Below are 22,751 nucleotides of genomic sequence, written 5' to 3' on the forward strand. Positions count from 1 at the left end.
CTGCGCCCTGGCTACATTTTTGTAATCCTTAAAGAGTCTTAATCTCTGCATATTATACTGTGTGCTTTATTCAGTTTGATTGCTCATTTTTAGACTGCTAGCTTTACTCTTGAATGGAGCTAATAGAATATCAAAGACCCAGGTGGAAAATTCCACTAAATGGGAAAGTTTTCTGGTGCACGAATCTACTTTAGTTTTGTTGCTCATTATATTTATTCTTTATTTTATTACCGATCTTAGAATTTTATATATCCAGATTGATTGTACTGTGGTACAACATGAGTATTTGGGGATCATGAATATTTAGATGTCACTGATTTGGAATTTCAGCCCCATTTTCCTGCATTGGAAATAGTAGGGATTGTGGGGAGAGGCATTCTGTTCTGATGTTAGCTGTCCTTAAGCTTCCCTAGTTGGCAGAAATTGTCTGTCCAAAGGCAAGAAATGGTGTTGATGTGGGTAAATTGGGTGATATTATGCTATATTTAGATTTCTGTTTGAAACCAGTGGTTAAGTTTACATTTGTAATTTACATAGTTTTGTGCAAACATCCATATGTGAAACCTCTATGAGAACTGCTATTGATCTAGGGAAATACTGTATTTCAGATGATCATTTTCAGCCCTTGGAAACATCTGTTGGATGATTGGGAAGATTGGCTTAGTCTTTGTGATCATAAATGAAACATTTCCAGAATATTCATTTTGTTCTATTCACCAGTATTAGTACACACAGGCCTGGTTCTGGACGTGAACAAAAAGCTGCCCTTTGCATGTGAATTGACTGTTACATGTCTTGTGTGTGTGACAGAACACAAAGTATTTTTATAGACTTAAAACGTGAAAGTGATTTTTTTCCCCCTTTGCTTCTATGCTACAAATGGCGGTCTCTTCACCATCTGTGTTCATGTTCTTTCTTCAGTATCTTTTCAAGCTACTTGTTTTACAACTAAAAATGAGCCATGGCAGTTTAATTCCAGACAACTCATTTCATCCTATCCTGGCTCTGGCTCCCTTCTTCCTTAGTTTAGGAGGAGATGCTGCTGGTTTTAGGGCTTGACAAGCTTACATTTGTGGTTAATTTAATTATGCTACCTGGAGAAACCTGTGGTGATTCCCCTAAAGCATCCTTTCTGGTTCCTAGGTTGCCTTCCACCCCTATCTACCCTACTTGACTTTGCACCTGCAGGAAACCCTGGGGAAGGACACCAGGAAGCTCTTCCTGAGGCGGACTGCCCACAGAATAACTGCAGATTTTAACTTTGCCATAATGATCCTGTATTTGATAGCATTCTCCTTCTGCCTGGTGTGTTAGTACTGCAGCCATTAATAGAATTATTCATGGTTCCCACCTTCCTAATTTCATAGAGCAGAGGAATCTGAAATATTTGCCTTTTAGTACTAATAAACATTTTACTAGATAATGACAGTCTCACCAGATAATGACATTTTTGGAGAAAATTTCAATTTTTCTAAAATTAAAGTAAGTGTTTTGAGGGCTACTAACTCTGAATAATCAATGACATCAAATAAGTGGCCCATAGTGGCCTCTTAGGAGAACAGGATTAGGACAATATCTTGGTCTCAAGAATGAAAAATCACTTTGTAGAAAAGAATTTTGACATTCAATCCATCTTTCTTTTTATTTTATTATTTTTTTGCTGAGGCTTATGAAAAATCTCCTGAATTTAAATTCCAGTCTAGAATTTATTCAGAAAAGTATATTATTCCAAAGCTCGCTTCTGTCATAACTCCCAGAGGATACTAGTAGGATCTCTTTAGCATTTGTTTAGGATATTTAAGTACATTTTACTCCAGAGAACAACTATAATAAGACTTATTTAGTTAAAGCTATTAAAATTGTGTGTACCTATGTGCATGTTTTCTCATTGCAAAATGTACTCCTTCACCTCAGGCAAAACCACTGTAGCCTTGGTTGGAGAAGATATTATTTAAAGTGCGCTCTGGCTGGCTGGCATTCCTGGGGCTGCATTCCACTCAGCATGGTCTGAGGCAGCAGCAGGAGAGCTGACATGTAGGGACCCCTTGATAATAAAGTGTCGGTGATGAAGCCCACAACTCTGCCTGAAAAAACAGACGTAGACCTACCTTTTAAGTTTTATTTTACTTTAAAAGTCATAGTTCTCACCAAGACAATTACAAAAACCACCTCAATTACTGTATAAAGGCAGAAAAATATAGAGCTGGGTTTTTCCCCCCCTTTAAAAAAAAAAAAAAGAATAGAAGTGAAAACCTCCATATTTGAGACATGAAATCAGAAGTTATAGTCTTTGCAAGAAAGATTTAGAATGATTATTGATAATATCAGCTTAATGGATTAGTAAATATTCTGAAGAAAATCACCTTAGCATTCCTAGAAATAATTTTTTGGAATTCTGAGCGTTGTTCTTATTTTTCAGTGATTTTAAAATTTGAATGAGCTGAGAAAATGCAAAAGTAGCAGTTTTAGGGTTTATTGGTTTGCAAGTGATTATAATGTACGGAAACCCAATTATTGAATAAATTCTCTGACTCAGTTTCTCTGTCTACAAAATATATGTGAATCATATTTGCTACTTTTATATATTTTTTAAAGAAATGCATTTTCAACAAAATATTGAGAGCAAAATATTACATAGTAAATATTTTGGACAGTTGAATGATTTTAAATAATTCATTTTTCCCTCTTGGTCTTTACCCAGTGATATATCTGGCCAACAGATGAACCTTCTTCTGATGAAGTCTTTGGATGCCCTGGAAAATTGCTGCTTTGACACTAGTCTTGAATACAAGTATGCTGATTCCATTCCCTCTCTGATACTCAGAGATTGGTTCGTTCTTTGCCATAAATTTTACATTCTATGGTGAAATATTTGTAGGACCTGGTCTTGAATTCCTTTGTGTAGAGATTTCAGTAATAATAAAAAAATCTGTAATTAAAGCTTACTTGTTCTGAAACCCATGTTTCAGAAATAGGCGGTTTGTTTCCATACAAAGCAACAAATGTCATTTTGTGGCTGTCGTTAAGTTACCCATACCTTAGATTCTGTCTTGTACTTTACCATATGAGGCGTCTATCTGGGGACTTGTATGTATGACAACCTTTTTAAAATCTGTTGAAAATATTCTTTCAATTTGATTTGACTAAGAGAGTCTTTGACTCATGATTTGGATTTCCCTATGAAATCCAATGTCAGAGGAATCAAAATAGAAACAAGCAGAGGTTACACCAGAGGTTCCCAACCTCCTCAATATTAGTAGATCCCTTCTCCCCCCAAACTTCATGCTTTTAAAATATTTTGTCTGTTAAACTAAATATCATAAGAGTTAATTTATTTTCTCATTCCAGTCATGAAAAACAACAAAAACAAAAAGGAATAATCAGAAAATACAATACAAAATGGTATTAAACATACTCATTTAGTGAGACATTGAATGTTTTAACTCATCCATGTGGCTTGTGTGGGAAAACATATTGTTTTATTAGGCCTTCTGAAATATTGACACCATTGAGAACCTGGATTGTACCTTTTTGGACTTCCCTATATTTTGGGACTTCAGATTTGGATCTTCTGGCATTGAAGTTACTAGGAAACTCAACAGAGTATAAGCACTAACCTCCAATTTATTAACTCATTTACTTCATGCTATTATGGGCACTGTTCAAATATGAGTTAAATCAGTGTTTACCAAAAAAATCAGTGTTTAAATTTCTGGCCTTTAGGAACTTATGATGTAAAGTTACATTCATGGACGTAGCCTGTTAAGTTCAGACTAACAAAAACATAAATGGTAGAAATACTGCAAGTATCATGTATTTCATCATGTGTAAATAAAGTCAGATCTTCACCTAGTAGGTGGTAGTCATGAGATCTTTCACATGCAGGCTAAGGTTGGATAAGAACGCTTGAAACGCACTCACTTTATCACACTTTAAAGTTGAACACATCAGAGATGAAATGACATGTGAAGAGTGTGGTTTTGAGTATGGGCAAAGAAAGAGTTCGGTGGCATGATTCAAGTCTCTTAAATTTAGAAAATGATTAATGGAAGGGATAGGGTCATTTAACTGTTTGGGGGGCTGGTGAAGAGTTGAGTTTTTTGAGCCTAATTCAGGTGTTGGTGGTGCTGCCTTTTACAGCCAAGGAGTAAGGTAAGTTTCTGTCCTTTCCTCTCCCCTCTCCCCCTCTTCCTTCTTTCTCCTGCCTTCCCACAAAGGTGTCCAACATATCTGTAGCTCAGGGTATTATAAAGCTGGGGAGAAAATTGTGCTAACATGCTGCACACTTTCAGCCAGCTGGAACAATCAGGAGTGACTCTCACGTATCAGCTCTATGAGTTTGCAGGAAGGTTGTTTGAGTGAAGGGAGGGCCATGCGGATAATTGAATTATCCAAAGTATGGGCATTTATGCATTTACAACCTTCATATGTCTAAGCATATGTAACTTTAAAATTAACTTTTTATATTAACAAGGTTCGTGTTTCTTCATTCTTACCTTCTTTCGTGATTCTTACCTTCTTAATAAGCAAATGTGTTTGGGAGAAGGAAAGGTGGGCCTCCATAGGGGATTGAGCCTACAGATTCAAGTAGGATAGGGTCATCAGAAATTTCCTGTCCGTTTAGTAAAATCTTGCTCGCCTTTCGGCACCAATTAAAAGCCCAGGTCCTTCAAGAAACCCTCCCTCTATTCTCTCCAAACTCTGTTTTTCCTAGTTAATGAGGTTTAGTATTTTGTCATTTCTAATGCTTTGTGGGTGTCCACGCTTAGGTAGTTCTCTCTTTGGTTTTGGGTTCCACTAATACTTACTGAGCAGTACCATATTTTGCTAGGCCTTTTCACATCCGTTTCTCATGTAATTAAGCCCTGATTACAACCTAAATATTGATACTAAAGCAGGAGTCACCATCACTTCAGTTTACAGATGAAGAACGTGAGTCTCAAATAGGAGACTGGTTCAGGGTCACGCACTAAGTGGCAGAGCCAGGAGAGAAACCTAGGTAGTCTGACTTCAAAGCCAGCTTGCTTTCTCTTGCTTAGCACAGCATGGAGAACACATTTCAGTAGAAAGAAAGCAGTTTGACACTTGACAGTGTGGTGTTGATTATTTTTTCTGACATGTGGATGTTGCCTATCATTAAAAGCAGAAGAGAGATTCTAACTCGGCCCAGACCTGGTTCATAGCATAAAGTATTCCCCCATCCAATGAGCTTGCAGGAGTCCGGGGCAGTCCTCTCTCACCTGAAATATCGGAGGCGTTACCCAAAGGTAGTTAATAGATCTGGGAGCATGCTACCTCAAGTGATAGAATTCACCCACAGCAAATTTACCACACTTCCTTGGTTTAATGGATGTGTCCCTGCTGAGAGAACCGAGCACCTGGTCTGGTGTTTGGGGTCCTATCACTTACATTTTGCTGCCATCTAGTGGTACTTATTACACCATTTCAATCTTCACAGCCATAACTAGTCATGTTATCCATCAATGACCTGAGCATTGGTTAATTACTGTTGAGCTTTCACAAATATGATAACATTTGTATAGCACTTTGTAAAGGGCAAAGCACTATACAAATGTTAACTGTTATTAGAACTAATTATTAGATGGCCTAGTACTTAATCTGCAGAATAGCCTACAATAAACTAGGGAATTGAAGATTCATCTCTGGTTAATTTTAGAAAAATATATCATGTCCCAGTTGATATAGCAACACACATATCAGAATTATGAGCATAGCTTTTAAGACTCAGAATTTCCTTTGCCAGTGATATTTTAATACACATGGATAAGAGATTCAAATAAGTAATGACATAATGGGGCATATCATCCTCTTTATCATTTGTTAGTATCCTTATAGGAGATTTATGTTAGCAATTCCAAAACCTCAATTTTATACCTAACACAATTTATTTCATCTGTTCAGGACACCAACACTTAAGTCCTTTTTGTTTTCAATGGACAGAAAGATGTGAAAGCTATCTCTGCCCAAGTTATTCTTGGTTTAGAGCTGGTAGAACAGTGAAGCTAGAATGAGGAAAATGTGTAGAAATGCTGAACTAAGCGCCAGAAGGATCTTTAAGACTTAGGACAAAAGATACACACATTAAAATGTAGAAGATTTGGAAGTCAGAAGGAAACATCAGGAATGAAGCTTTAGGACTACCTTCTTGGTACATGCTGGAACAAATTAGACAAAGTAGAAAGAAACAGTTCAGATGATCAATAGATGCATACAATCTAACATATTTTTATTGGCACCCATATGTACTTAGTTAGACTATATATTCGTATATCATAACAGTCAGCTAATAACCAAATGAATAGAATCGTTGGTGACTGTTAACCTTGCCCAAGAATAATTCTGCTGTGATAATTTTAGGTAAATGTAAACTAGACACTGGGATTTCTTTTTCTAGACCTTTGTGCCCATGTGCCTTGAGATGGTGAAAGAGGAGCTTCAGTCCAGCGGATAGAGATTTTTGTGTGCCCAGAATAGCCAGAAAAGCAAGACCTGTCTATTATTTGAAAAAGATGAACCCCAGTAGTTAAGTGAGCTTTGAGAAGAATCTTTTTTCCTCATAAACCTGACACCTCTTTCTTAAATTAGTCTAGCAAAAAATAGAAATCGAGTTTTCTTGATTGAATCTTGGATGATATATTCAGTGAATTTTACCACTCATAAATTTTGCCTCCAACTGAACATGAAAATCAAGCCTTGGGTTTTTTTGGGGGGGTTTCCCCCCTATAGATTTTCTCTCCACTTTAGATTCTCTTGAAACTAAAGAGAATTTGGTCAGTTCTTCGGCATTCAATAAATGTTGGTTGAATGCCTCTCCCTGTCAAGCAGTGTTACTAGGTGCCACAAATACTGTGGTGAGGAAAAAACAGAAAAGGTACCTACCCTCATGGAGCTTGCAAGCTAGTGAAGGACGTGGTCAGTAATCAAATCAGTTCCCAGATAATCTTCATCGGAGTGTATCATTAAAATTGTCTGAAGTAAATTAGTACAAGGTACTATGGGAAAATACTAAGGAGGTTCCCTGCTGGGCCAGGGCAGGTATCCCTGAGGAAATAACATGTGAAATCCTAAGCATAAATAGCAGTTACATAGTTAAAGAGGGAGCAAAAGTTAAATTTTAAAGTATTAAATGATATTTGTCTAACAATATCTTTGGTCTAATTTCAGGTTTTCATATGCATCAATATAGAAAGATGGCCAAAAAAAACCTTTCCTGTAGAGTCTAAATGAAAACAAAGACTTTAAATCCATTCTAATCAGCAGTAGGCTTTCCTCTTTCAGAAATGTGATTTGTCTCAAAAGCACACAATGTTCAGATGTTAGATGCTGATTTAACTCATTGAAATATGCATTATGCTAGTTGAGCTGGTTGTTAAGTTCATGTAAGCGGGAACAGCAGTTCTGCCTGACTTGGATTATTGCTGCAGTAGCTTCCTGACAAAGGATTTTCTAATGCCAGATTTTTGTGCAATAGAACCTAGGAAAACACACCTGAGACGTTGCCTTCTCATAAGCATTCCATCATGGCATCACACAGGGTGCCGGGAGGGGCCTGGGTTTGGCAGTTGAAACAGAAGGCTGGAAATCAAAAAGCCCTGTCTTCTGTCCATGCTCTGCTGGAAACTCTCTGCATGACCTTGAGCAAATCCTGTAGCCTCTCCATCCTCTCGGGTATCTCTTATCGGATGTGGAAGCTCCGTTGGCACAGAGGTGTCAGGGGAAGTAACTAACATGTTCAAGAAACTATGTGAAGGTCTTGACGCCAGCCAAAGCGATAGATGCTATATAAGAGCAAAATGACATAACATACGGGCATTGAAATATGTTATTGGAGAAATGCCCTGGAATGTCTTCTTAAGCAGTAGATATCAGGAAGAGAGGCAAGCCAAACCAGAGTGAGGATGATTTCTGAAAAAGTCAGCATTTCCTCAACTTGAAAAACAACAATGATGGTAAAAACTTTTTCAAAAGAGTAAAAAATTACCCCCAAGCCACATTTATCCTATCACACTAACTAGAAGTTTTCTGGAAGAACAATTCTTTTCTTTAAATGGATATGTATTCTTTCAGGAGAACTGGGGCACAAAGCCCAAGATTCCAATTGAATTGTCACATGGGGTAACTTTTGACAAGCCTGTCATTTGTCCATTTTCTCTTCTGACCCAGTGGTACTCGGAGGGATCAGAGGGGAGAAGAGGATTAATGTCATTGTGCACAGACAAGTACACAGTTTCTTTGAGACAGAAATTCCACTTGTTGAAGTTGACTAGGAAACATGAAGCACTTAGCAGTACCTCGTAATTATGCCTTGCATTTATCTGCCCCTCCTCCCCCCGTTATTAGTCAGATGGCCTCAGCTCATATCCTGAAATTTAGGCTTTTCTCTCCTTATGCAGTTAATCATAGTGCACTCAGCATGACTGGGGGGGGGCAGTCAGTGGAGAGAGGACCACAGCATTTCTCTAAGTGCAGGAATAGAACTGGTTTGACTAATTTTTATGCCTCCTTCTCTTACAGAGTTTAAGTCAAACTATTTCATGTATTTATTTGTTTTCTCCATTGGGTACATAGCACTGGCATGGGCCACGGACACATTTTGATTGGGGGGGGGGGTGTTGGTCATGGAATACACCTGTACACCAGGCAGCAGAATTAGAATCCAGCCATCTTACCTCGGGCTGTAGAGCACTGGTAACTCCCATGATAAGTGAACAGCAGTGGCGTGGATTTCTTACGATTTTCACTCATCTTTTTTTTGGCATCCAAGCACGGGCTGTATACTGGGAGTTGGACTTGTCCTGTCCCTCATGAGCCACAGCAGCCGAACAGAGTCGCGAGTTCACGTGGCGGCCTCGCTTCGGAAGCTCTCCGTGTACCTAGATGACAGCGGGGGCCAGAGCAGAACCTTTCAGGAGGTAGGAGACCAACATTCCAGTTTCCTTCCCTCTGCTGGCTTTTGTTTTCCTCTTGCTGCTTATTTTCTACTTCTCCTGTTTTGGTAACTCTGAAATTAAATCCTTCCTCAGTTTCAGCTGGGCTAAGGAGAAAATCTGAGTGGCAAACAACCTACAGTAGATCATAAGGTTTTCAAATAGTGCAGCTATTTAAATCAACTTAGACTTACATGTGGCATATGAGAGCCTTTAGTGAATACAAAAGCCTAACTCAGCATCACTAGAAGGCAGTTTCTAAGAAGAGCTGCAATTTCTGGAGGAAGGTTAAATGGAGATTTTTTAGAATTAGGCTCCGTCCAAGTATAACTTTAAGAAATGGCAGGAATAAGTTTAAGAAACTGCGGATCGAAAAGGCATTTGATTTTTTTTTAATGTCAGTAAGCATGAAAAATTATTGAGGAAATTCCCTTTACCACACATAATGAAAAGATTTTTCTGTGATGGTGCAAAAATATGCAGAATTGGGATCCTGGGCTCTGGTCTGTGTGTTGACTGCGTCGAGCAGGACGTCTGAGGCCTGTGTGTCTGTGAGCCCAGGTGAAGCCGCGCCGCTGTGGGGCTCTTCTCTCTGGGAGGAGCCTGGGCCGACCTCTTGGCCTCACCAGATTCCCCCTCTCATTAGAGCAGATCCTATTTTCCCTCCGCCTGCCCACGAGCTATTGATGAGCACATAATGGCTGCTGTGTTTCCCCCCTCAGCTCCTCTGCTTTCAGCAATAGGACTTGTTGAATCAGTGAATTTCTTTGGGGCACAGAGGGTTGCAGTTTTGTTCTAAGACATGCACCACATTTCCATTTTTAAAGCAGTGCAGCTCACAGTTGGAAAGTACATATTTTTTTTTGTTAAGCCGAAGGAGAAAATGTTACAACCACGGAGCAATTTGATTAATAAATGAAAGCAAGGCTTTTATAATTGATGCATCTGTCTGCCTTGATGGTTTGATTTAGAAGGCCTCGAGCAAGCAGTTTTGATTGTTCCTCCCCTCTGATTTTTATTATCCAATTTCTACCTTAGAAACTGCCTCTTTTTTTCATGTTGTATCAATCAGTGTGAGGAGTTGAACATTTCTACTTTGTCTTAACAGCATCTTTGTTGAGGAAGGGATTCATCATGAAAATGCAAGGTAGCAGGGAGGGATGAATAACCTTGATTTGGAAAAATGGAAACTCAAATAGTTGGAGTGACTTGCTTAAAGTTACTTAGCCAGTCAGTGGTCAATTTGGGATATACACTCAAGTATTGCTTCTACTCCCAACATTTTAAAAAAATTTATAATTTGTTCATTTATTCATCTATTTATTCATTTGCTTTTTAAAATCACACCAGTGCTCTGAAGTGAGTAGTATTATCCCTATTTTACACAATTTATCTGACTCTAAAACCCACATTCCTCATCCGTCATGCTTCACTACTTCTACTAGGGAATCTTAATGTAGCAGCCTTTCACTGCTTTGAATTTCCTTTCCGGTTTGGCCTTGGATCAGAGCACATGGCCATTAGTAGTGTCCACTGGTGATGAAAATCTACTTCTACTGTTGAGGGAACTTTTTGATTTAGCGTCTAAAGACCCGGGTTTGAATCTCGCCTCTGTCACTTGCTAGCTATGTGTAATTGAGCCTCGAAGATTTTATCCAGAAAGTAGCCATAATGACCCCCATCTCATAATATTGTTATGAAGTATAAGTTAGGCAGCAAAACAATGCCCGGTCTATAGTGGGTGTACTCGAATCCAATCCTTATCCCAGGGATAAGTTTCACAAAATATTCGTGTCAACTAAACCTTGTTCTTTTATTTCCCCTCACGAAGACACGTGTTTCTGCTGTCTTTTCTTCTCAGGTCCTTGCCTATACCCTCAGCTGTGTATGTACATCTGCATTCAGTGCCGGAATTATCGAGGCTGTGGAGGCTGAAGATATTATGAATAAGCTTCGACTGTTAGTGGAGAACAACCAGCAGGTTGGAATTTCTGGTTATTTCTCAGTGGGTCTCAGGCTGCTGCCAAGTCCTAATTCTAATTTACTCTGAATTAGACTATAATGTGGTATGTTTTGTGCCCAGAACTGAGGAACTTCTAACTCTTGTCTTGTCCACAGCTATAGCCGGTATCCACAGACATCTTTTTCTCTCTTTATCCCCTATAGACATTTTTTTCTTTTTTGGTCTGAGTACGAAAGTCTTTTCTGTCTCTCCAGCTATTGCTCTGTATTTATAAAATCTTAAAACACGTGGCTAGGGAATATAAGAGTTATGTAAGGCTAGAAACAAAAATTCATAACGATAGGAATACATAGAGTAATCTGATAAAGTAAAGCCTCAGCAAGTTCAAGGCAGAGAAACTCTGCTCATGACTAAATATATAGGAAAATTTAGATTCCTGCAATTTAAATGAAATACCCTTAAAATATTCCCTCTGAAATATTAGTCAGCCTTCAAAAGGAAGAAAATTCTGACATACACTATGACGTGGATAACCTCAAGGACGTTACGCTAAGTGAAATAGGCCCGTCACAAAAAGACAAACACTGTATGATTCTGTTTATATGAGGTATTTAGAGCAGTCAAAAGCATAGAGACAGAAAGTGGAATGGTGGTTGCCAGGGGCTGAGGGAGGGGGAATGGGGAAGTATTGTTTAATGGGTACAGAATTTCAGTTTTGCAAGATGAAAAGAGTTCTAAAGATGGATGGGAGTGATGGTTGCACAGCATTATAAATGTACTTCATACCACTGAACTGTACACTTAAAAATGGTTAAGATGGTAAATTTTATGTTATGTTTATTTTACCATAATTTTTAAAAATTGAAACAAAAATGTTCCCTCTGATCACACAGGCTCTAGAATTTCCCTGTTTGTATTTTGTTTGCTCAGTTCTTTGTTTTTTAGATTTCTCCAAAGTCTTAATATTGGCCAAAGTGGGTTACTGCAGGATTCAGTCCAGGTTTTAAGCCTGTGTTGTATTGTATTGTTATTATTTTATGGTTGTATGCCTGCTCACTTACAGTCAGAATAGATTTTGCATTGTGAATCAACTATACTTCAATAAAAAATAAAATTAAGTTAATGTAAAATCAGAAAAAAAAGAGTAGATTTTGCAAACACCAAAATATAGAAGTTTGCATATGCTATGCTCATTATAGGATATTTTCTCCTCTTGTTTGGGGGATGACTGGGCTTGGGTGATTTACCTTGGTGTTTTCACCCTAACCCCCTTCTTAGAATTTGGATTGTTTGACCTAAGTCAATCAGTAGTGTAGTATTCTTTTCCTAAAATAAACCACTCACTGAAGCCGAATTCCATACAATTAGACTGCAGTTTCTGTTGCAGACCTGTATAGATTTTAAAAATCTGCAAATCTATGATTTTCAGATGGCAACAGAATGTGTCTATAGGAAAGGGAGCCCTTAAATGTGCTTGTTTTGCTGTATATGAACATTCCTGATCTGTGCCATTCTTCTTTTTTTCTTACCTCTTCTTTTAATTTATTTTTAACAGACTTCAGGTTTTGCCCTGGCGTTAGGAAACATAGTTCACGGTTTGTCTGTGTGTGGACATGGAAAAGCTGAAGACCTGGGCAACAAACTGCTCCCTGCCTGGATCAGAATTGTTCTAACAGAGGTAGAAGGACCTCCTGCGTGTTATTTTATATTTTTATAAAGGAAAAAGAGCTACTTTATTGGACCATTTATAGGTGCTGCCAAGATATATAGCTTAACCATAAAAGAATAGGCAATTTCAAATGAAAGAGACACATGTACTTTTTTTTTCCTTTTTAATTTAATTTTATTATTATTTTTTTATACAGCAGGTTCTTATTAGTTATCTATTTTATACATATTAGTGTATACATGTCCATCCCAATCTCCCAATTCATCCCACCTCCACCACTACCACCCGCTCCCCACCTTGGTGTCCATACATTTGTTCTCTACATCTGTGTCTCTATCTCTGGCCTGCAAACCGGTTCATCTGTACCTTTTTTCTAGATTCCGCATATATGCATGAATATACGATATTTGTTTTTCTCTTTCTGACTTACTTCACTATGTTTGACAGTCTCTAGGTCCATCCACGTCTCTACAAATGACCCAATTTTGTCCCTTTTTATGGCTGAGTAATATTCCATTGTATATATGTACCACATCTTCTTTATCCATTCGTCTGTCAATGGGCATTTAGGTTGCTTCCATGACCTGGCTATTGTAAATAGTGCTGCAGTGAACATTGGGGTGCATGTGTCTTTTTGAATTATGGTTTTCTCTGGGTATATGCCCAGTAGTGGGATTGCTGGGCCATATGGTAATTCTATTTTTAGTTTTTTAAGGAACCTCCATACTGTTCTCCATAGTGGCTGTATCAATTTACATTCCCACCAACAGTGCAAGAGGGTTCCCTTGTCTCCACACCCTCTGCAGCATTTGTTGTTTGTAGATTTTCTGATGATGCCCATTCTAACTGGTGTGAGGTGATACCTCATTGTAGTTTTGATTTGCATTTCTCTAATAACTAGAGATGTTGAGCAGCTTTTCATGTGCTTCTTGGCCATCTGTATATCTTCTTCAGAGAAATGTCCATTTAGGTCTTCTGCCCATTTTTTTGTTTGGGTTGTTTGTTTTTTTAATATTGAGCAGCATGAGCTGTTTATATATTTAGGAGATTAATCCTTTGTACATTGATTCGTTTGCAAATAGTTTCTCCCATTCTGAGGGTTGTCTTTTCGTCTTGTTTATAGTTTCCTTTGCTGTGCAAAAGTTTTTAAGTTTCATTAGGTCCCATTTGCTTATTTTTGTTTTTATTTCCATTACTCTAGGAGGTGGGTCAAAAAAGATCTTGCTGTGATTTATGTCAAAGAGTGTTCTTCCTATGTTTTCCTCTGAGAGGTTTATAGTGTCCAGTCTTACACTTAGGTCCTTAATCCATTTTGAGTTTATTTCTATGTATGGTGTTAGGGAATGTTCTAATTTCATTCTTTTACATGTACCTGTCCAGTTTTTTCAACACCACTTACTGAAGAGACTGTCTTTTCTCCATTGTGTATCCTTGCCTCCTTTGTCATAGATTAGTTGACCATAGGTGTGTGAGTTTATATCTGGTCTTTCTATCCTGTTCCATTGATCTATATTTCTGTTTTTGTGCCAGTGCCACATTGTCTTGATTACTGTAGCTTTGTAGTATAGTCTGAAGTCATGGAGTCTGATTCCTCCAGCTCCCATTTTTTTCCCTCAAGATTGCTTTGGCTATTCGGGGTGTTTTGTGTCTCCATACAAATTTTAAGATTTTTTGTTCTAGTTCTGTGAAAAATGCCATTGGTAATTTGATAGGGATTGCATTGAATCTGTAGATTGCTTTGGGTAGTATAGTCATTTTCACAGTATTGATTCTTCCAGTCCAAGAACATGGTATAGCTCTCCATCTGTTTGTGTCATCTTTGATTTCTTTCATCAGTGTCTTATAGTTTTCTGAGTACAGGTCTTTTACCTCCTTAGGTAGGTTTATTCCTAGGTATTTTATTCTTTTTGTTGAAATGGTGAATGGGATTGTTTCCTTAATTTCTGCTTCTGATCTTTCATTGTTAGTGTATAGGAATGCAAGAGACTTCTGTGTATTAATTTTGTATCCTGCAACTTTACCAAATTCATTGATTAGCTCTAGTTTTTTGGTGACATCTTTAGGATTATCTGTGTATAGTATTGTGTCATCTGAAAAGAGTGACAATTTTACTTCTTCTTTTCCAATTTGTATTCCTTTTATTTCTTTTTCTTCTCTGATTACCGTGGCTAGGACTTGCAAAACATAAAAATATATGGTTTTTATTCTTCCATTTGTTAATATGGTGTATCACATTGATTGATTTGCATATATTGAAGAATCCTTTCATCCTTGGGATAAATCCCATGTGATCATGGTGTATGATTCTTTTAATGTGCTGCTGGATTCTGTTTGCTAGTATTTTGTTGAGGATTTTTGCATCTATATTCATCAGTGATACTGGTCTGTAATTTTCTTTTTTTGTAGTATCTTTGCCTGGTTTTGGTATCAGGGTGATGGTGGCCTCGTAGAATGAGTTTAGTAGTGTTCCTTCCTCTGCAATTTTTTGGAAGAGTTTGAGAAGGATGGGTGTTAGCTCTTCTCTAAATGTTTGATAGAATTCACCTGTGAAGTCATCTGGTCCTGGACTTTTGTTTGTTGGAAGATTTTTAATCACAGTTTCAATTTCATTCCTTGTGATTGGTCTGTTCATATTTTCTATTTCTTCCTGGTTCAGTCTTGGAAGGTTATACCTTTCTAAGAATTTGTCCATTTCTTCCAGGTTGTCCATTTTATTGGCATAGAGTTGCTTATAGCAGTCTCTTATGATACTTGGTATTTCTGCGGTGTCCGTTGTAACTTCTCCTTTTTCATTTCTAATTTTATTGATTTGAGTTCTCTCCCTCTTTTTCTTGATGAGTCTGGCTAATGGTTTATCAATTTTGTTTATCTTCTCAAAGAATCAGCTTTTAGTTTTATTGATCTTTGCTATTGTTTTCTTTGTTTGTATTTCATTTATTTCTGCTCTGATCTATATGATTTCTTTCCTTCTACTAACTTTGGGTTTTGTTTGTTCTTCTTTCTCTAGTTGCTTTAGGTGTAAGGTTAGATTGTTTATTTGAGATTTTTCTTGTTTCTTGACGTAGGCTTGTATTGCTGTAAAATTCCCTCTTAGAACTGCTTTTGCTGCTTTTGCTGCATCCCATAGGTTTTGGATTTTCGTTGTCAAAACGAAACACGTCGTGTTTTTGTTGTCATTTGTCTCTAGGTATTTTTTGATTTCCTCTTTGATTTCTTCAGTGATCTCTTGATTATTTTTTTTTTTTGATTATTAAGTAAGTATTGTTTAGCCTTTATGTGTTTGTGTTTTTTACGTTTTTTTCCCTGTAATTGATTTCTAATCTCATAACATGTGGTCAGAAAAGATGCTTGTTATGATTTTAACTTTCTTAAATTTACTGAGGCTTGATTTGTGACCCAAGATGTGATCTATCCTGGAGAATGTTCTATGTGCACTTGAGAAGAAAATGTAATCTGCTGTTTTCGGATGGAATGTCCTATAAATACTGATTAAATCTATCTGGTCTATTGTGTCATTTAAAGCTTGTGTTTCCTTATTAATTTTATGTCTGGGTGATCTGTCTGGGTGATCTGTAAGTGAGGTGATAAAGTCCCCCTCTATTATTGTGTTACTGTCAATTTCTCCTTTTATGGCTGTTAGCATTTGCCTTATCTATTGAGATGGTCCTATGTTGGGTGCATATATATTTATAATTGTTATATCTTCTTCTTGGATCGATCCCTTGATCAGTATGTAGTGTCCTTCCTTGTCTGTTGTAACAGTCTTTATTTTAAAGTCTATTTTATCTGATATGAGTATTGCTACTCCAGCTTTCTTTTGATTTCCATTTGCATGGAATATCTTTTTCCATTCCCTCACTTTCAGTCTGTATGTGTCCCTAGGTCTGAAGTGGGTCTCTTGTAGACAGCATATATACGGGTTATGCTTTTGTATCCATTCAGCAAGCCTGTGTCTTTTGGTTGGAACATTTAACCCATTCACATTTAAGGTAATTGTCGATATGTATGTTCCTATTACCATTTTCTTAATTGTTTTGGGTCTGTCTTTGTAGGTCCTTTTTTCTCTTGTGTTTCCCAAGAAACAGGGCTTAGAGAAGTTAGAGAAGTTCCTTTAGCATTTGTTGTAGAGCTGGTTTGGTGGTGCTGAATTCTCTTAGCTTTTGTTTGTCTGTAAAGCTTTTGATTTCTCTGTCAAATCTGAATGAGATCCTTGCTGGGTAGAGTAATCTTGGTTGTAGGTTCTTCCCTTTCATCACTTCAAATATATCGTGCCACTTCTTTCTGGCTTGTAGAGTTTCTGCTGAGAAATCAGCTGTTAACCTCATGGGGATTTCCTTGTACGTTATTTGTTGTTCTTCCCTTGTCACTTTTAATAATTTTTCTTTGTCTTTAATTTTTGTCCATTTGATTACTGTGTGTCTCGGCATGTTTCTCCTTGGGTTTATCCTGCCTGGGACTCTCTGCGTTTCCTGGACTTGGGTGTCTATTTCCTTTCCCATGTTAGGGAAGTTTTTGACTATAATCTCTTCAAATATTTTCTCAGGTTCTTTCTCTCTCTCTTTTCCTTCTGGGACCCCTGTAATGTGAATGTTGGTGCATTTAATGTTGTCCCAGAGGTCTCTTAGGCTTTCTTCATTTTTTCATTCTTTCTTCTTTATTCTGTTCTGCAGCAGTGAATTCCAGCATTCTATCTTCCAGGTCACTTATCTGTTCTTCTGCCTCAGTTATTCTGCTATTGATTCCTTTTAGTTTATTTTGCATTTCAATTATTGTATTGTTCATCTCTGTTTGTTTGTTCTTTAATTCTTCTAGGTGTTTGTTCTTTAATTCTCCTAGGTCTTTGTTAAACATTTCTTGCAAGTTCTCGATTTTTGCCTCCATTCTTTTTCCGAGGTCCTGGATCATCTTCACTATCATTATTCTGAATTCTTTTTCTGGAAGGTAACCTTTCTCCACTTCATTTAGTTGTTTTTCTGGGGTTTTATCTTGTTCCTTCATCTACATAGTCCTCTGCCTTTTCATTTTGTCTATCGTTCTGTGAATGTGGTTTTCGTTCCACAGGCTGCAGGATTGTAGTTCTTCTTGCTTCTGCTGTCTGCCGTCTGGTAGATGAGGCTATCTAAGAGGCTTGTGCAAGCTTCCTGATGGGGGGGACTGTTGGTGGGTAGAGCTGGGTGTTACTCTGGTGGCAGAGCTCAGTAAAACTTTAATCCACTTGTCTGCTGTTGGGTGGGGCTGAGTTCCCTCCCTGTTGGTTGGTTGGCTTGAGGTGACCCAGCGCTGGAGCCTACAGGCTCTTTGGTGGGGCTGATGGTGGACTCTGAAAGGGCTCACGCCAAGGAGTACTTCCCAGAACTTCTGCTGCTAGTGTCCTTGTCCCCGTGGTGAGCCACAGCCACCCCCCGCCTCTGCAGGAGACTCTCCAACACTAGCTGTTAGGTCTGGTTCAGTCTCCTGTGGGGTCACTGCTCCTTCTCCCTGGGTCCTGATGCGCACACTACTTTGTGTGTGCCCTCCAAGAGTGGAGTCTCTGTTTCCCCCAGTCCTGTTGAAGTCCTGCAATGAAATCCCGCTAGACTTCAAAGTCTGATTCTCTGGGAATTCCTCCTCCCGTTGCCAGACCCCCAGGTTGGGAAGCCTGACGTGGAGTTCAGAAACTTCACTCCAGTGGGTGGACTTCTGTGTTATAATTGTTCTCCAATTTGTGAGTCACCCACCCAGCAGTTACGGGATCTGATTTTATTGTGATTGCACCCCTCCTACCATCTCATTGCAGCTTCTCCTTTGTCTTTGGATGTGGGGTATCTTCTCCTTTGTCTTTGGATTTGGGGTATCTTTTTTTGGTGAGTTCCAATATCTTCCTGTCAATGATTGTTCAGCAGTTAGTTGTTATTTTGGTGTTCTCACAAGAGGGAGTGAGCGCACTTCCTTCTACTCCGCCATCTTGAACCAATCTCCCCCAAGACACATGTATTTTTAATGCCTTATAAATGATACATCCTGTTAACCATTACAGTTTTTTTTTTTAAACTGGCTATTTTGTCAGTGTGTTAATTTTAAAACAACACTGTGGTTTTGAAAAATAAAAAACGACAAGAAACCACCTAGAATCTAACAATTTTAACCTGTTACTTTATTCAAGTCTGCTGCCATTCTCGGTTCAGTGACACAGGTTGCGTTGACCCTACAAATTTAGTACCATTTTGGCCAGTTGTTTCTCTATGATATAATTTTTATCCACTTCAAACCCAGGGACTGTTTCCCTCTTGACATATTCTGATGCTTTGTTTTCAGGGCACCTCCACAATGCTTTGTTTGGCAGCTCTTCATGGCATGGTGGCCTTGGTAGGCTCTGAAGGGGATGTAATGCAGGTAAAAAAAAAAAAAAAGGGGGGGGGTGGGTGGGGGAAGAAACCTAAATGTGTACATAGTCACAGCAAGAAAAGAATACCCAGTATCTCAGTATGCTAAGGAAAGAACAATATATGATCATGGTATTGTTTACACTGGGCTTTCTAGTGCCTTTATATATGGAAAATTGCTCTTGGTCAAGAATTCTTTCTATAGAGATATGTTCCTTATTTTATTTGGTTTGTAGGAATTAAACCTAGTCAACTTATATACTTTCTACAAAATTCTCTGAATGAGAAAAGTGATTGGATCCTAAGAAATTTAAAAAGCCATTCATAAGAAACTCCGTTTTGCATCTGTGATGTTTAAGTTTACATCTATGTAATTATGCTTTCACTTTAAAATGTTTTGTGTAGTGGACATATGTATATGTAAATTTACAAGTAATTCTAAGGCGTTCCTTTGTTCATACAGTAAAGGTTTATTACGTGACTGCTACATGCCACACTGAACTGGTGCTAGGAAATCAGTGATTTCATAAAGCATGGGCCCTGCCTTCAAGGAGCTCACAGCTTTTGTTTTTGAAATATAAGGATATAATGATAAATTATTTCACAGCTTAGATGATGATAACTCATACACTGGGAATATCATTATCTACTTCTGGGGGGATGCGGGATGGGTATTTCTCCTTTTTCTTTCAGCTGAAGTCGGAAGCCATCCAGTCCTCTCATTTTCAAGGCAGACTTAATGAAGTCATTAGAACTTTAACTCAGGTGAGAAGGGGAATTTCAGACCCTTGAGTGGGAAAACAGATATTCTCCTTTGTGGTCTTTTTTCTTTTTCATGATATAAACTGTTTTACTTAGACAATGGGAAAATCTCTGGTTATTCATGGTGAGTTCAAGGGTCATTGGAGAATGGCTTACGGCCCTGCATAATTTGCTGATCAACACACACCACCTCTGGAAAAAAAGAAAGCTGGCATTTTTGAGTTAAGTTGGCACTGGTTTCTCTTAAAAATTAAAACCTGACCTTGCAAAGAATGTCAGGCCCTCCAGACAAGGAAAAGTGGAAGACAGTCAAAGGGCAAGGCATATATCTAAGCAGAATGGTCAAGAGGCACTAGTTCAGATGTCGCAGGTAAAAGTATTTGGGTAAATTATGGTCAGCATTCTTCTTGGCTAAAGAATAAACATGTCCATCTGCTGAGAAATGATTTTATATTTTCAGATTTTTGTTTTTAAAAAATCATGATGTTCATCTTAAAAGTACAGGATGAAAGAAGCTGAAAAAATATCACTGATGTTCCTCCCAACCTGAAGCAGCTGCTACTAATATTTGGTCAATTTCTTTTTAAGCATTCTTATTTTCTCTTCATAGTTGTATTCTTATCATATGTAGAACTTTGTATCCTAGGCTTTTCACTTAGCATACTTGTTTTCATTCTTGCAAAATATAGCTGGTTATAATACTCACCACATAAAGAAGTTTTAGGAATTCATGCTTTTAAAAGCAAACAAATTTCTGAACAGAAGAAACTGTCTTTTGCATGTATGAATATGAATATTCTCCAAAAAAAATTCTACTGAAACATAAGTTGCTGTAACTTGGGGAAAAAACTATAAATGAAAACTATTATTTAAAAAATCTTATTATGAATGATAAAACAGTAATAGAGCATTATTCAAAGAAGAGAACAAAATAGTATCTCCTTCTACTTTTAAAGGTATTTTAGTTTTAAGCAACTATCACCTCTTTTTACTTTTTGGATTTTCTTTTCTCATTTTTTGAAAATTCCTTTAGACCGGTCTGACTCAGTGAAACCTGAGATAACCACTGGTACCTTCGATCATGACTGATAGATTCATTCATTCATTCATTCAGCAACACTTGTTGATCACCTCTATGTCCCACGTTTAGTGTACTAGACAGTTGATAGTACATCTTGTATATCTCATTACCAGCCAAGCCACCACCTCATAAAAGATTAGTGACCTCCTGTGAGTGTCCTTCTATTGAATAGAATTTGGATCTTGCCCCATCGTTGAACTGTTGCATTTCATTCATAGGTCATCAGTGTGTCTGGGGTGATTGGTCTTCAGTCAAATGCAGTCTGGCTTCTAGGACATCTTCATCTGTCTACTCTGTCCTCAAATCAAAGTAGAACCTCGGGTAAGATTGGAGTCATAGAACACTGGAGCTGGAAGGAGGGATTGCTGACGTGGGGCAATGTACTTTGTTAAGAGAGTTAATTTTCACAGCTACCCTAGCACAGTAATATCAGTGGTGGATATTACTGTCCCTCTTTTACATCAGAGGAAAATGGACTGTGGAGAAGTCTCCTGATTTGCCCAGGGTCACATAGCAGTAAATGATAAACATGTGGTTTGAACTAAGATCTGTCGGCCGCCAAAACCCGTGCTCTTTTCACTCTTTCTCCCTGCCTTCCTTGGAGATCAGCTTAGACATTGAGTCTAACCCCATATTTTACAAATGGAGAACCCGAGGCTCAGAAAGATTACATGACTTAGGTACAAGCTTAATGAGAAATCCAGAAACTAGGATTCAGACCCTTGAAGCTTGGAACAGAGTTCTTTTTATTTTACTAGATGTAATCATAGTTTGTATAATATTCATATTTCATTAAAAAACTCTTCATATATGGCTGGAGTTCTTCTAGCCCCTGGTTTTGAGAAAATAATTGGGTAAGTACTTTTAAAGATGTATATCTCCTTGTCCTTGGAATTAAAATCCTAGGTCTTAATGTAACAAGGCTTTTTCTATTTCAATACAAATATTTGTAATTCCCACATGCTTAACTTATGTATGTACTTGGAGATCTTCTGGGGAAGGCATCACTGTAATGCACTGGGACCTATAGCTACTCCTTGCTCTTTATAGAATTTTGACCACTAGCTCTCTTGGACTCATGCCAGGGAGGTTTAGGTACCAAAGATTCCTCATTAAAACCTAGTTTCACATATCCCCTGACAGGTAGTCTACAGACAGCATTACCTTGGGCCACTATAATTACTGTCTCCCTCACTTTCAGTCACTCCTCAGCTATAGAAATAGGACATGGTTCCAGAGCATTCCCAACGTAATGAACTTTAGACAACTAGAAGCTGTCATATTAAAACTGGAAAAAGAAAAAAAAAGTAGTCATATTAGAAACCCTTGGTATTGCTAGTTTTGAAGGGCAGTGCTCTCACAAGGTCCTGGTAAAATAGCATGTGTATGTCAGGCTTTTGCTTTTTCACATAGGCTTTTAATTGTTATACTGTGGAGTACACGGTCTGGCCCACATATACTGAAGGCAGGTCGTAGTGAATCATCTTATACCCAGGTTCTTTGGAGCAACATGATTGTGTGTCTGGAAAAGTTGAGCCATCTATCCCAGTAAGAACCATCTCATGAAACAATTATGTGGAACTGGGAGGAAAAGAATCTGGGAAACTCCCAGGACTCCAGGAGCATAAATGTCACTCCTTCACTGTTCCAGGTCAGCAGGCACATCTGGTTATTTGCACATGTTGGTCACATAGAGGTCCCTGCCTTATGAAGTAAGAGACTGGCTGATATTAATGCTGATTGATGTGTTTCCATAGTTCATATATCTGACTCAGGGTGCCCTGAAATAGCCAGCCCAGAGAATGGTGGTCTCATCCTAGAAGCCCAGTAGACTCCTTGCTGACACAGAGGAGGTCACTGGATTGCGGCTCATTGATGTGCCAAAGCGGAAAAGGGTTTTTTTAAACCACTTCAGTACAATTTTTGTCCTCTGTGGTTTTTCAGCCTCCACTAGATTTACCACCAT

At 38.1% G+C, this 22,751-nt stretch overlaps 1 protein-coding gene across 5 annotated transcripts in view; it reads left to right on the forward strand.

The window, feature by feature from the left end:
- The window catches only part of FOCAD (focadhesin), a 311,119-nt gene that overhangs the window by 244,190 nt on the left and 44,178 nt on the right, over positions 1-22,751 (forward strand). For all 5 annotated transcript variants that reach the window (XM_068553655.1, XM_068553654.1, XM_068553656.1 and 2 more), the window contains 7 exons: positions 2,702-2,791; positions 8,786-8,933; positions 10,810-10,929; positions 12,467-12,589; positions 18,875-18,952; positions 19,636-19,707; positions 21,004-21,106. In XM_068553655.1, coding sequence (XP_068409756.1) covers positions 2,702-2,791; positions 8,786-8,933; positions 10,810-10,929; positions 12,467-12,589; positions 18,875-18,952; positions 19,636-19,707; positions 21,004-21,106 — 734 coding nt within the window. The remainder of the gene's footprint in view (positions 1-2,701; positions 2,792-8,785; positions 8,934-10,809; positions 10,930-12,466; positions 12,590-18,874; positions 18,953-19,635; positions 19,708-21,003; positions 21,107-22,751) is intronic.

This window comes from Eschrichtius robustus, chromosome 10 (genome assembly GCF_028021215.1).
Source record: "Eschrichtius robustus isolate mEscRob2 chromosome 10, mEscRob2.pri, whole genome shotgun sequence".
Lineage (NCBI taxonomy): Eukaryota > Metazoa > Chordata > Mammalia > Artiodactyla > Eschrichtiidae > Eschrichtius > Eschrichtius robustus.